The sequence below is a fragment of the Lineus longissimus genome, chromosome 17 (assembly GCF_910592395.1).
Source record: "Lineus longissimus chromosome 17, tnLinLong1.2, whole genome shotgun sequence".
In the NCBI taxonomy this organism is placed as follows: domain Eukaryota; kingdom Metazoa; phylum Nemertea; class Pilidiophora; order Heteronemertea; family Lineidae; genus Lineus; species Lineus longissimus.
Genome location: NC_088324.1, coordinates 5040066 through 5056273, shown reverse-complemented (window position 1 = coordinate 5056273; position 16208 = coordinate 5040066). Strand labels below are relative to the sequence as shown.

The 16208-nt window shown below is 41.5% G+C and overlaps 1 protein-coding gene across 1 annotated transcript in view; it reads right to left on the bottom strand.

Moving 5' to 3' along the window:
• The window catches only part of LOC135501201 (argininosuccinate synthase-like), a 28690-nt gene extending 12926 nt beyond the window's left edge, over positions 1–15764 (bottom strand). The window contains exons 1-4 of the mRNA XM_064793131.1: positions 15687–15764; positions 14931–15068; positions 1822–1890; positions 651–775 (exon numbers count right to left, since the gene is read on the bottom strand). Coding sequence (XP_064649201.1) covers positions 651–775; positions 1822–1890; positions 14931–15032 — 296 coding nt within the window. The 5' untranslated portion in view covers positions 15033–15068; positions 15687–15764. The remainder of the gene's footprint in view (positions 1–650; positions 776–1821; positions 1891–14930; positions 15069–15686) is intronic.
• Between the last annotated feature and the right edge of the window lie 444 nt (positions 15765–16208).

Sequence of the window (16208 nt, the reverse complement as noted above, 5' to 3'; positions counted from 1 at the left end):
TCACGTTTTCTCATGTGACGTGTGACTGCTCACTTTTCATGTACAAGTCATTTCCAAAGAGTGGGCCACATACGATTCAAGATATCACCTTTCACCCTCACGTCGTGTTTTCAAGCCGAAGTCAGTTAACTCGTGACAAGTGTATAATGTGAAAAGTGACACCGTGAACCCTTATTCGACTCACTCTACTAATCTAGTTACAATATCAAAATCATCAAATGAAATGTATTAGTTTTCGGGACAAACCTGACGATAAACTAGAGTGATGATGGCGTTGACTTGATCTTAAGGAATAAAAAGTTTGGTCACTTTATTATTGCACTCCACTCATGTTTTAGATGAGACTGAGGGTTATTCAGTAAAGAGATCAGTGATGGAGTCGAGCTTTAGACCAAGGTTGCCATCCGGACGACAATACATATTCCAGATTGCATCTCTGGAAGCCTTTAGCCTACTCAGTGTACCGTACAGAAAAATGCCCTACTTTCGGTTGTGTTGTCCACTGGCTGTATACAGTGTCGGATTCAATTGCACATCATGCATATTCCCGAGTGCACGGCTTCAGCCACATTCGGAAAGTACACTTGACCAGTCACATTAAACAGAAAATGCTATCTCATCCAGCATTGTCAAGAGTACGGCCTACTCACCTTGCTATACACGGTCTGGCCAGCGCCGTGCCCATGGGGTATCTGTCTTGGTACAAAGAGCTGGAGTGAACCCATGGCCAGATGAACTCATCCACGAACGCCTTCTTGATGTCCAGAATGCATACCTGCAAGATGGGGGAAGTAGTGAATATAGTGTGCAAGTGTTAAAATGACTGTATTGCTACTTTAAATATGAAAGGTAATTCTTTTGAAATATCTAATTAGTCAAAAAGAAATCACCAACTGCAAAACAGCAGCGATAGGACTTACGTCAGATGACATAGATGTCCCTAAATTGCACCATTGGTGGGAAGACCTAAATATTCTAAATAAAGAGATGTAATTTCCGAGCGATAACATATTATCATTTTCATGCTCAATAATAAGAACGACATGCACTTGTGAAGGGGAGTAAGAAAGAATCCTGGGGGTTGTTGTTCAAATTAGAGTTCAGAGCCTGGAATGGATGATGCAACTGGGGTGACCGCTGCGCAATTACCATTCTGAAGAGAGAACAGTCAACAAGTCCTCAAAACTATTACCTGTTTAAGCGAATTGTCATTTTAGATCTTGAGACATGATCTTGTGTTGAGTTTATTCCGCTTTGGCATTCCATAATTTATGTCTCCATGCAGCGCCTTGCATCGGTCCACATGGAGATGATCGACGCATACTCGGCTTACTCGGATCAAATCTGAGTCAACAACATCGGAACAGCAGGATAGTTCAGTCCGATTTAGATTTTCTTTCTTTTTTTGTGCAATTTGTTGATGGAAACGTCTAGAGCAGAATATGGGGTGACTAGGCAGCCGATAGCTTTGTAATATTACCGTTAATAATATCAAATGTCCTTTATAGGGAAGGAGTGAACGAAGTTCCTATTAAACAGGTACACCGTAGGTAAATGTATAGGAGTGCGTGTTTCATTGAAAAATCACCGTCAATTCAGTTTTAAAACGGCTGTAACATTTTTGACAGTTTCCGTTCTTGAATTTTTGTGTTTCCCCTCGTGTTTTTATGAATGATGAAAAATAGATTGACACGTTCTTCTATGCTTCCCATATTGCAAAGTCATGGTCTCTCTAAGCTATATATTGTATGCCACAACTGAAATATGGGGATCAACCACAGATAATTCATCGGCATTGTCAGTTTTTCCTGGCCCCCTCACCTTACTCGCCCCGAGGGACAGGGCCTTTGTCCTCGCCTCGTCGAAATCCTCCTCTTGCCCTACGTCAGCCTGCAAAATAATCATCATGGAGTCTATGCGTAATATGAATAAAAACTAGTAAATGCTTTTACTTCAGTTTTTGAAGTATTTACTAGCGACTATATGAATAAACCAGGAGTATTAACTACAAGTACTTACTTTTACTTTTTACTAATAAGTACTAGTTAATACTAGTGCAGTACTTACTCAAAAAAAATTAAATACCGCCCAGGATATGAATAATCAGCAGTATTTGCTAGGACTTTCCAAGTCTTTACTTGAAATTTTGAAGGTAGCTCCAGACCTACCTTAGACACAAACGCGAACAGACGTTCATGAAAACATGGCAGCCTTCATGAACATACCAAGGAAAACTAAGGTATATGAGCCAAGGAGGACATGCCCGGCGCATCTTTACAGAGAACTTTATAGATTTGATGAGGAAAACGTGGATTGGTTGGCTCGGAACTTTCTTGTTGATAGTGGGGAAAATCGAGGAGGAGCACTGAGTGTCAATCAGCAGATGAAGGTATTTCTCAGGCATATCGGTGATCCTAGATTTCAGACAGGTGTCGGGGTGGATTTTGGAATCCATCAAACAACTGTATGTAAAACATTTTCAAATGTTTTAAACCAGATTGTCGAAAAAGCTGATCTGTGGATTAGGTTCCCGACAAGTGCTGCCGATATTCAATCAGCAAAGGATTCTTGGTTCCAAAAGGAGTATACCTTTCCCTCTGCGATAGGGGCAGTGGACTGCACCCACATCAAGGTCCAGAAACCGAAGAATCACGGTGATGAATATATTAATCGGAAGGCAGTTGCATCCATTAATGTCCAAGCTACGTGTGACGCAATGGAGAGGTTTACAAGTGTAAATTGTCAGTGGCCAGGATCGGTTCAGGATTCGCGCATATGGAAGAACTCGGACGTTGGTATCTTCATGAAGAATTCCGGGACTGACACACTTTTGTTGGGTGATAATGGGTACGGGATAGCCCCGTGGCTGATGACGCCTTTTAAAGATCCGCATGAACCTACCGAAAACTCCTACAATCGTCTCTTCACCAAGGAGAGAGTGATTATCGAGCGGTGTTTCGGTCAGCTGAAAATGCGGTTCCCTATTCTACAGGAACGTGTCAGGCTCAGGCTCGGGAAGGTTCCAAGCCTTGTTGTGGCTTGTTTTATTTTGCACAACGTAGCTAAGTACATTCAGGATCCTGATGATTTTCCGGAGGTGGTGAACAATAACAATGTTGACCTTGATGATGGAGAGGACTACAATGATATCCGGATTCGGCAACGGGGACAAGGGAGAAGGCGGCAAATAGCGAATATCATCCATGAAATGAACTAGGTCTCTATCACTTGTAATGATTATTACATTGTTTGGAGATGAATGGTGTCTTGAGTAGTGAAGCAATCACCACTGTGCTTTTGAAAGACTAACAATGCATTTTTTAACCATAGACACTAATTCTGTAATTGACTGTTCATGTAAATTTGACTACATATAGTTTGGAGCGGAGATTTGGTTTTGCTGCATTCTTGCCAGTTTAAGTTGTTCCAGGAGAACGAGGCGCTGCAGCTCCATCATTGACAGGTTTTCAGTGTCTTCTGTTTCCGGAAGGACCTTTTTTTTCTTCGGTGGAGGAGGAGGAGGGGGCAGTTTGCCTTCTTTCGCTTGAGTAGTTGAGCTAGTGTTACGACGGTGACCAGAAGTGGCTAGAGTAACGGTACTTGAGCTCTGGCGGTGGCGGTTAGTAGGGACTTCCACGTCTGGGGTAGACCTGGACAGCTTAACCGATGATGAACGCCTCGTTCCAAGCCCAACACTCATGCCACCTGAAATGAGAGAATCAGAGAAGGGTTTAAATTCTATGGCCTTGTGTTGTTTTTGTTTCTGTTTTGCCGAGGAAAGGTGTAAAATAAACCATTTTTGTCTATGATAAAACAATAAAATATGAATTATTGAATGAAATATGAAACAAGCCCTGTTGGCTTGGAAAGTTCGCGGAGCTTGAAATACCCACCTGGGTTACCGCTCAGGGTAAGATTGGACTCTGCATCAATTAGATCAAGAAGATCTGCCTCCCACTTCTTAAGTGTTGCACTCCATGCACTACAAAACAAGGCCTATCGTTACTGTCCCCAGGAATAAAAGATATATTTTAAAAACACCCTTGTTACCTCATCACATTCACGTGGAGGATCAATTTGAGTACGGTAACGCAGGCCTCAGACTAGTAGATACTAGTAGTTCAGAAGTATTTACTTTTCAGTAAAAGCAAATGTTTATTCATATGGATTTAAGTATTTACTTATACTTTTAGTAACTACTAGCTAGTATTTACTTTTACTTTATACTAGCTAGTACTTACTGTTTTTTATTCATATCACCCATTCAGGCAGGCAATGATTTTGTTTTACTATCGATTCTGAAGCATTTGCTTGTACTCATATGAATAAAACCATAGCAAATGCTAGGAAAATGAAGGTTTCCCTTCAAGTCAAAGCAAATGCTATTTAGCATCTAGGGTTTGCTTCGAAATGAAGTAAATGCTTGTCTCGATATGAATAAAGTTTAGCGTATGCTTTTTACTTGGTGGGAAATGCTTCGATTTTTCAACGTTTCTCCAGATCAGTCTTGAAAGTCGAAGTAAATGGTTGGTCATCATCGCTATGGCTGGTTTTATGCGTGTTCGTCAGGAAAAGGTGTATTTGCCGCGAAGGGCATGTCGTGTAGGGACATATCGTTCACTGTATCGATTTGATGAGGACCACGTGCAGCGGATGGCGGAGCATTTTCTGATTGATTCGGGGGAGACTCGAGGTGGGTGTTTGAGTGCAAGACACCAAATGGAAGTTTTTCTTCGGTATTTGGGAGACCCAGGCTTTCAATCTGGCGTGGCAGAGGACAAAGGAATCCATCAAAGCACTGTTTCCAAAACATTTGCGAAAGTGTTAACTCAGGTGACGGAAAAAGCCAGTCTCTGGATAAAATGTCCAACTTCCCAAATAGAAATCCGTCAGTCGGAGCAACTCTGGCAGCAGAAGTACCAGATTCCGGGTACTGTCGGTGCACTGGACTGTAAACATGTTAAAATTCTAAAACCAGGTGGACCCCGGGGGCATGGAGACGAGTACATCAACAGAAAAGGCTTTGCCTCCATCAACGTTCAAGCAACGTGTGATGCCGCCGAACACTTTACCAGCATGGATGCAAAATGGCCATGTTCCGTGCACGGAAGTAGAATTAGGAAAAACTCAGATGTTTAAAGGTTTATGATACACTCGCCTCATTACGGCCGAGGTGCACTTCTCCTCAAAGACCAGGGTTATGGAACTGCATCCTGGTTACTAACTCCGTATGAAAATCCAGTTACACCAGAAGGAATAAGATTCAACAGAATCCATGCGCATGAAAGGGTTGTAATAGAGAGATGCTTCGGGTAGGTAAAGCGCAGGTTCCCTATCCTGGCCGGCCAAGTAAGGCTTCCTTCACATAAAGTTCCCAGCGTCATCGTAGCGTGCTTTATGCTGCACAACTTGGCAAAGTATTTGAATGATGAATATGAGGACTTTCCCGATGTTGCAGAAGACAGTGACAGCGACGACGACGAGTCGGTAGGTGATGGCAATGATGATGTCGAGCCTAGGATGCGGCAACGAGGACATTAAACCTGGAGGTCGGATTCAGGTAAAGTTCAGGTGGTTAACACTGTCTGAACAACGTGACTGGAAGCTGACAACAGCTCAGCACTATTACCTTCTGGAATGATAAGAAATACAACGAATGCCTATATGAAATTTGTTTAATGATGCTAATTACACCCTAAAAAGCATTGTACAGTTCTAAATTCTAAAATTCCAGGTCAAGGTATGACATAATCATAAAGTAAGACATGTAATAGGTCTTGTCAACATGATATAAGCATTTGTCTGGGTACAAGCGGTAGAAGTTATAGGTGATGTCATTTTCACTGATGTTGTTTTGGTTTTACCAGAGATATGCTTTCACACTCTATGGCCGCTGTACACGGTCAATCATTTTCATCAAACTTTTTCATCAATCTTTTTGGTCAAATTTGTATGTAGAGGGTCCCGCCATACACGGTCAATCATTTTCATCCAAGCATTCACAAAATGGCTCCCGTGCAGTCAAGACTGCTTGTGGCCGTTGCTGCGTCAGCTGCCGTTGCTGCTATAGCAATAGCCATGGCCGCATTGAAGAAGAAACGACGACGACGACGCCGATATTGGACACGGCCATGGATCCTTCGAAGAGCATCCAAAGGGGCATATGCCATGCTAAACGAGGAGCTCAGGCTGGAAGACCCCGCTTCTTACAAAAACTATCTGCGTATGGATGAAGAGATATTTGCTGATCGTTAAGAAAGAGCAGCTTCTGGAACCACCATACGGTTGGCTTGTGCACATCCTTTGCCGCAGCACCACTTCTTTTGGTCTTGTTTATCTTCTCCATTTCCCTAGCAAAGTTGCTACGTAGCCCGTTCATTTTTTTCTTCACGTCATCAACCGTGCAGTCACTCTTTTCCTTGCAGACATCCTCAAGTACCTCTTGGTAGGCCAGTTCCTTCTTAACGCGATTGTGGTACAGGGCATCTTTGGTGTTGTATAGGATTGGGTGGGCCCTATACGACTCTATCATGATTTCCACTGCCCTCTGCGTCCAGCCCATGTTGTCGTCTATGAGAGGCAAACTGTGGAATCTAGGCCTTGCATTACAAACCCGTCAAATTGCATAACCACCGTCATCATGAAGGAGGAATGGACGATCATTGATTTCGGTGAACCCACGAACAATTCAATTCAATAGGGTTAATTGTTCAATAAATATCCATGCCCGCTGTACACGGTCAAATTTTATCAATTCGTCATTCAAAAATAGGACCGGCTCTATTCCATCAATCTTTGATTGATGGAACATATTTCATCCAATTTCCCACCATACACGATCAATCTTTTCGGTCAAATTTTTTTCATCCAATTTTGAGGGATCGTGTACAGCGGGCATTAGTATAAAATCCGAAATTCAGACGAAAACATTTAATGTAGGAAAAATATGAATTTTGGTCGAGTCTGTCTGCAGTTTGGCAAAATGAATATCCCAGTAACGTTGCCCGTGGGCTGTGCAGTCCGATGTGACAATTTCAATTGCTGCTCGAGTTTTTGCGGATGATTCAGTTTGGGGAATTTAGAGTGGAATAATCAGATGCCAATCAACCATATATCCCGACCAGGGCAATATGGTGTCATATCCCGACGGGCAATGGGCCATATGAATAAAAACTAGCATTTCCTTGGAAGCAAATTCTTCAAGTAGAGGCAGTATTTGCTAAAAGGTTATGCTAGAAGATTATGCTTGTCTTCTAGCAAATGCTTGAAGCTCAGTCCCGATGTCATATTTCTTATGAATGGTCGGTACTGGTATTCTATTTCATCTTGTGGTTTTGGTATTGTTAGAAGGGGATAAGTAAAGCATCCTGAACTTCAGGGCTTTTCACTAGGCACCTATAAATGACCAAGTTTTTCTAGTAATGTGTGTGGGAGAGGAGCACACGACTGACCCTGGTATTCGAGGATAGGGGGTCAAGAGGTCACCTGATGAAAAGATGTTGGCATGTTCTGCCCTCGTTGACACACTCTCTCGCGTCATCATCATCCGACTCATCTTACATCTAACTGGGGAAATCCTGCATCCGTTTGATAATTTGCCTCGTTATACACCATAGAGCCTCTACTGCTAAGGGAGAGCCCCTTCGCAATTGTTTTGGAATGATTACTTTGATAGAAAAATTTGTACTCCACCTCGCCAGACCGAAACCTGAGTTCTCGCAGATTATGAAGAAACAAACCTGGCGGCGACTGGGATCACGTGGGGGTGTGGCTTTGGTTGTGGGTGTGGATGGAGGGGTCTGTAGGCATGTTTACGCAAGTTGTAACATTACGCACTCATCACATTTGTAGTCGAAACGGTCAGCGCCGTGTAGCGGAAAAGACGGGAACCAGTCTAATCACATGCCTGGGGAAACCGATAAAGGCTAAAAATAGAATGGGTCAGAAATGACGGATTTCCCCCTTAAAATGGCCTTAGCATTCTTCAAAAACAGCCCAGAAACTATACAATCATTCGTTACTATTATTCAGCTGAATTCGTTTCCAAAAAATACATATTATTCGCATATAATTCTATCTGACACGCATTTTTCTTTCATCATACCGTCCTGGAATTTGGGGATTCCCCGAGAAGCCAAAAATAGATTTGCTAGAAGAACAACGGATTTCCCCTCTTAAAACCACACTTACATTCATCAGATACACCCCACAAACTATACAGTAACGCATAAACATAATATATAACCATTAACCAATTAAAAAAATTATGTGATTCTATTTAAAACGACTTATCGTTGACGAAAGGAACTAGGTCGCAGATTTTCTGATCGATTATAATGGACACTTACGTGATCCAATATTTAACATTTGTGACCTGTCACAGCAAAACCAGGCGCATGTCGCTCTGAGCTTGGCAGGTTGAGACGGACTGTTTGTTCATTTATTATTGTCTGCCTTTTATGAAATATGAGCACATCAATTTCTTCCATTATTTCCTGGTGTCATTTAGGATCATCTTCTGTGCGACATGCGCATGGTTTTGCTGTGACGGGTCACATTTGGTCTTTCGTGCTCAAAGATCCATCTCGAGTGTCCTCCGAATAAATTGTCAAATGCTATAACCTCCGCTACGCCTGGGCTCATAAAATCGATGCAGTGAACTATATGTATGGCTTTCATGGCAAATACAATTTTCGTGACCAAAACGCATAAAATCATCCATTCGGAAGATGACAAACCTCTTACTTCAATTTTCCTGCCACCTCAGGAGCAACCTTGAAATATCGAAGCATTTCCTATCAAGTAACAAGCATATGCTATGCTTTATTCATATGATGACAAGCATTTCCTCCCTTTCGAAGCAAACTCTCGAGGCTAAAAAGCGTTTGCCTTGACTTGTAGCAAAGACTTCAATTCCCGAGCATTTGCTACGGATTTATTCATACGAGTACAAGCAATTGCTTCAAAATCGATAGAGAAAGCAAATGCTAGTTTTTGCCATATGGCCGATTGGGTTGGTTGTGAACTAGAATAGTTCCAAAACTGTTCAGGCCTAGAGCATTTGTTAGAAGACTTTTAGCAAAGCATCTGCAGTGAAAGGTCCACATTATTCATAGGAAAACAAGCATAATCTTCTACTCTTAGGAAATACTGCCTCTACTTGAAGGATTTGCTTCCAAGGAAATGCTAGTTCTTATTCATATGGCCCATTATCTAGTATCAGTAAGTTGCGTTTGGACGTAAAGTCGAGTTTCCTTTATATAAGAGAAGTCACATCGTCACAATGGGGCCATATGAATAAAAACTAGCATTTCTCTATCGATTTTGAAGGCTTTGCTGGTACTCGTATGAATAAAACCTTAGCAAATGCTCGGAAATTGAAGTTTTTGCTACAAGTCAAAGTCAACGCTTTTTAGCAGCTAGAGTTTGCTACTAAAGGGAGTGAATGCTTGTCTTCATATGAATAAAGCATAGCATATGCTATTCACTTGATAGGAAATGCTTCGATGGTTGCTCCTCAGGTTGCTAGAAAGTTGAAGTAAGAGGTTTGTCATCTTCCGAATGGCTAATTGTATGCGTTTTGGTACGGGTTTTTGATTTGACCTACTTTTCAAGGTCACAGAGGTCAAATGGCGAAAATTGGTCGTTTGAGTGTAACTATGGCACGTTTCTTAACCGATAAAGCTATGCAATTGAAATTTGGTACACATGACTCCCGACATCATGTAACCTCGGACACGGAATTTCGATCTGATCTGATTCTCGACTTGGCCACCAGGAGGCCAAAACTAAAAACGGTGCAGTATGCAGTGCAATATCTCGCTTGTTTTCGATGATATTTTTATGGTAGGTACTCCAAGCAACGATACATCACATATCATACCGACTTTGGTTTGACCTATACACTATACATGTGGCATGTTTTTTAACTAGGATGAATTCCTAACCACCAAATATCTATGCGGTGAGCACAATGGCCCCTGGCCGTTTCATTACAGGTTTATTGTCATACATGTGACATAACCATGCTTACAGTCAGTAACATAACCATGCTTACAGTCAGTCGCAAAGGGTGACACAAAACGAACTGCACTCGACTAGGGCCTGGTGACAAATTCATGGGAGCAAAAACAGATCTTTATTCGTTTATTACAACTTCGCGTTCTTGAAAGTCATCAATGAACTGAGGTCCATCAACTGGGTCTTGATCGTCTACATATTCAACATGTACTAAGTACAACATCCTCGTCCCTCAGAATGATGTCGAATCCGTTCTGGATAACGAATGGCTGGACACCCTCCCATGCATTAGAGATGATCTGCACAATATTCAGAGTTGTAGAGTCATCACTTGTGTTCCGTTTCTTCCATGTTTCCACTCCCTACGTACTCTACATTTTGAATGACCGCATCACGACGATGTCCTCTCCTTTTGCAAGTGTAGTAAGGGGGGGTCAAACAAAAGTTTTATCTCAAACTGTCCAATTAATCCTGTGATGGTTGCCTCGAAATTATGGACGCGCACCGCAGCGTCTGCCGGGATAATGGTTGTATTCTTGGTTTTCCGGCTTGATTATTTTTTTGTTTGGCAATTAGCAGCTAATCAAAATTACAAACACAACTGCCTGAATTGTTAGCTCGTTCACATCAATATAATTCAACAATTTATGTTGTAGGTACTTGTTTCCCGATTTATTTTAGGTATACTGCATATGCAGAGTATCCTTTTTATTGAACTATTGGTCGTTCCATCATTGTTGTGTACCTCAACTCAAATTGTAGTTTAAGGTTGGCTTCCAGTGAATTGCTCGAGAGAGCTGTAGGAGCAACGTAGATAGAGTCAGAGTCTTTCAAATAAAGAGCGTGACAAGACTCTTTATTTGAAAGACTCTGACTTAACAGACATTGATTACAAAACAATACAAGAGACCAATTGAGGTGCGAGGTGTTAGATTCATAACGGTCAACGATACTGGGCGGCTGGGTTTTACAGACAGCCAGAGGAAAACACAGAATAATGATAATAGATTTGAGATGCAATTCCAAACACAGTCATAATATTATGCTGCACGGCGTCCTCAAATATCCGACTAATTGCATTGTCATGAGGTGTTGGTTTTCTTTGAAGCATTGAAGGCAATGTCAAAGAAAAACGGGATTTTGTAAACATTCTAAAAACCACTATTGATTACAAGGCCCTAAATACTAAGTTCGTTCGGTCAAATAGTACTTTGGTTGTCTAACCATGGATACTGACAGAGGCACCACAATCGAACCTCAATATTAAAGTGTGATTGCTATTTCTCTTGAATATTCCCCTATCAACCAAAGCGGCCCAAGTCGCTGCAGCAAAAAAGAGGTGCAGAGAATTTTACACTGAAAACTACTAAACACCTCAACAAAAGTAAGTCCCCCTCTAAACAATTGGTTATTATTTCGTATCCACGACAGTGCCATGAACATTTCCGGACATCATCATACCATCATTAGGCACAATGAGTGAAAAGGACAGGGGCCTACCTATTGTAATGAATGAATGATCTTCAATTGTCAATGAATGAAAACAATTTCATTTAAAAAATAACAACATTCGTGGCATGCAGCGAGCGTTCGCACCGCACGGTTAGTCAAGCCGACTACATGGACCTTTAGCTATGTGTATCCGTAACCGGTATAAATACGGTTTGTTTTGACCCGTTTCGCAAATGATGCCGGTCAGGCCTGGACGGATAGTACCATTGTTGACGACCATGCTTTCGTACCCGAGGTTCCATTATGGTACTTTAATTGAAGTATTTAAGTCCACGGTAATGCCACGTCATTGAATACTTTCATATGGCGTTTTTATCGTGTCATTCCATTTACTTCAGCAGCCCATCCAATCTAAGGTGTACCATTATGAGAATGCATAAAAATCTGTTCAAACGCGAGTTGGGATTTTGTGCTCGTACCGCAATTAGCGGATCTGGATGTAGGAAAATGAATGAACTATTGTAGGTAAAATGCTACAGCTTGATAGAATGATTCCTCGATATAAAATTGAGTGGTTAAACTCGTGTGGTTACAATCACCCTGGCGCTATGGCTGTAGGCAAGTAGAAAGCGTATTGATTCTAAACATGGATCCGTCTACCACGATATTTTGACGTGAAATACTACCCTCTATTAGCTTTAACCGAAGCAACTGACAGATGAAAAATCTCAGTGCGACAGAAATTTGGTGACAGACATTTTAATACTGAGTGGTGAACTCCGTATCAAAGCGACCTTCTGTTTGGAGTCCTGTCTGAGATGAAGGATAGCAAGGCACAGACGGCTATGGATCCTTTTAGAATAGACATGCAAGTACTGAGTTATTATCAACCAAATGCAAACAAACTTTGAACAAGATGTAATTTGTGGGCATAGACTGCAAAGAAATTGAAAATAGCAAAGGAAAAGAAACCATCCCAATGTTTTGGCCAACGCTAAGCTGGTCCTAGTTTAATTATATTCCTTCTAGAATGTCAATAATGAAACTAATAAAAAGATCAATGATATTTTTGGCCAATTCAATTACTAGTGAATTGAATTTAAAAAAGTATATTTTAGAATGATTTAGGTAACGACTGAACTGAAATTTATTCACTTATATCATCAGGTGTGTTTTGTAAATTCTTCCCTGTCCCGTCTACAACTGACCAAGATAAATACTATTAAATATTCTACCCGAGTAATGACAATAGGCCTACCTTTGCCTGCCCCGACTCACCCCACACCCCCACACCAACAGACACTCAGATGGCCGCTTTTTACGCCTTTTAGCCGCACAACTGCCGTTACAATAATATGTAAACCGTTTCTCAAGTGTCCACGATAGTCTCCACGTTTCAGATGCCGACCCTCGCATCGAAAATCCGGTATTTGGGTCGGCTAAAGGAACCCCAACCTTCCATCAGATTTAAGGCTGCCCTATTAGTAAAATACATGATAAAAGCACTACCTGAAACGCTGCTTATTGTTGCCAATTAACTTAGATAATGTAAAGGTACCTTCTCGATATGCCCTGCTCTTAAAGTGACAGTCATCAAGATGCCATTAACTCTAATGGAACTATATTATGCTTTATGATATATGCGCCAGGTCGGCTAGTCTCTAAAGTTACGCCAATTTAGTTAACTGGCTTAATCAATTTCTTTTTTGTTACGGATTTAATCTGCTCTGAATTAAGAATGTGATCGAAAGGAATATGAATGAGACATGCTGTTTGTCATCCCGGTGGTTCATAGCACTCGTTACCACACGGGCACACTTGTATCGCGGATAACGAGCAGAGCGCAAGTTCTCGATTTCCTTCAGCTTGACGTGTCAACTTGACGCAAGGATCCAACGCATCGCGTAGCGGCAAAATAGCGAAGCTGGCGAAACATTTATATCGGGTCACCGTGGCCTAATTATGGACTTATAGCGCGATTTTGCTGTATATTGCAACGAGGAAAGAAAAGCACACGACCTAACGCCGACCTATTTATGTAAAGTGATAATTAGAGGTATATATGATAAACTAGAGGCATGGCGGCCTGTATAGCTACGCTGGCGGAATTTAATAGCAAGGAATGAGATGAATGACAAGAAAATGTAGCTAGTAGTATATGCGAGTACCAGAATGTAGGTTTATGGTAGATAGGGAGATGTGGACAGACTAGATGGAATCAAGCTTAGACAAATGGGGCCAAATTCATGAAGGGTGTTCAGCTTAAAACAGCGTTTAACTACAAAATAGACAGATTCAGGTCCTTCATGTAAATATTCACAGAACATGAATAGGCCCTATAACTAATCAGGAAGAAATTACACACGTCTAATGAATTTGGCCCCTAGGGTGGATGACAGTTGTGAAGGTTTTATTTGAACTACAATGAATGAAGTAGTTGAGGGGTTCTTTTGTCACATCCGCTCTTCAATATCTTCAGTGCCTTTCCTCCAACTGTGTTTAAGCAGGCCAGCGCCAAACTGCTCATTCAATACCTTTAGTTTGATACCATTAACGCGACTGCCTTCCTCTAACGGTGTTCAAGTTGTTTAGTGAGTCATAAAAGTATATCAAGGTAAACCTACTCTTAAACACTTTTAGTTTGATATCAAACACGGATGACACCTTTCGCTGTAACCGTCCCAGAGTAGGTCAGTTGGTAATGAAAATGGGTTAGCACACATTTTTTGCAACAGCGTTTTGTGTATAAAATGTACTATGGCGTTCATGTGTGTTTTGATCTTCGACTTCGACTCAATGACTGAGCAAATTTAATGAGACAGAAAGCCAAAAACGGTAACACTTCCTATGTGAACAAGCTACGGGAGTCATTCTAAACTATGACATTTCAAATAACAGTTGTCATGGCCAATTGTACCTAGCAAATCAAGAGAAAATACAGAGAAAACTCACCCTGATTTTCTGTCAAAAAGTTCACTGTACGTAGATGAACTGAGCGTATGAATCTGGGTTTTTCTACGTGTCTTTTATCGGCAATATTAATAAGAATTAGAAAAATAGAACCGAATTGAAGCACTTGTTACAAATGCCAATCGCGCGAGCACTGTGAAAATGTTTTTTCAAAATCCCTTTTGATAATTTATTCTTAAATTTAAGTACAAGGGTTCTTTATCTGTATTCACTCTGAGATAATCGTTTAATTTTACAATTATTTGGTCGGCTACAAACGGTTTTGGTCATGATGAAACAGTGTCGACACGTAGTGCCCGAATAGACGGGTCATAGGTCAAACATGCTACGTCACACCCAGGTTTTGGCGGTGACGAGCGATATGACTGGATATGACGTACACAAGTATCCAGGGTCTAGTGGTGCAGCCATTTTGAATTGCTTATCAAGTAGATCCCGGATGTAGAGGTTGGACATAACCGGTTCCTGGGTTATCGTTTGCCACTTACCATATAGCAGATGACATCATATCCTTTCTGTTTCAGCCAGACGAGTATACAGGAGGTGTCCAAGCCACCGCTGTAGGCTAGCACTATCTTCTTGCCACTCATTGTGAGCCCGTTGACAATGCACGTATCAAGAAATAGCTGAAAGGTATGGAACACACGAATATATTGTTCATAATGTAATCTTTATTTCTGGCCCTAAAGTAGTATTTTTCGCAGATGTTTTCCTCGAAATCTATCATTATCGGCGTCGTTCACGGCCCCAAAAAAGGTAATCAGTTGACTAAAGAAGCGCTAATGTTCAATGGATTTACAGTTTAATGCGATCAAACTACGTCATTTCCGATCGGGCATTGTAACGTACACAAAGAAAACTTCCATTACTTCAATCGAACTTGTAAGAAGCACCAAATCGGCAGAAAATCGGATGAATATTCGCGGCCCGTACATTTAAGAATCAGCATGGCGTCCGAACTAGGTCACCTCAAAAACAAGGCTAAGGATCTCCCTTACATTTCTTTTCTTCACAACACCCCCAACTGATCTGAATGAACTTCAGCAAAGAAGGTACGACTAGACAGGGAGCTCATCACACGTGTTGTTAGGGACTTGTTGAGGCGAGCACAAGTTTGCGTGGACAGGCGGCCATGTGGAAGACAGAATGTTAGTAATATCTCGCGATGGAAATGGCTTTGCTAAACTCTATTTTTTAGCCCTTTCACCTACGTGTGGTTTGGCAGTGGAGGATGGTCAACTTACCTCAAAATACAAGCGAAGAATGCTTGGAAGCACAACCCAGCGTGTATGTGGCGAATGACAGATGACACATGCGCTGGTCTATTTATACCCTATCAGTAGGCCTAAGTGGAATATAGATATTACTGGTTACGTCCGGCGGTCCTTCGTCGCCGGTCAATAGGTGTATAGATTCATAATGATCAAGCACGATGTCCGATCGATATCAGGCCATAGGTCATGAAATAGTTACCTTACAGGGTAAAATCATAAACACATTCATCTATGGTCAACAGGTATTCTATTCATTGGGTGAGGTCGTCAGTTAGTAAGTATCCAGTGTCATGGACGTCAAGAGCATTCACGCCTTGGTCCTAGAACTGGGGAAATGAACATCTCGGACCAACCTTCACGACATGACGCAGACTGTGATGACTTATAATTATTAGATCGTTGGCACTCTCCGCAGAATACGCCTCCAGTGTCACGGTGGATAACCGTATCGGTTTAGCGACCAAAAGTACAGTTCAACGAGCTTACACCAAT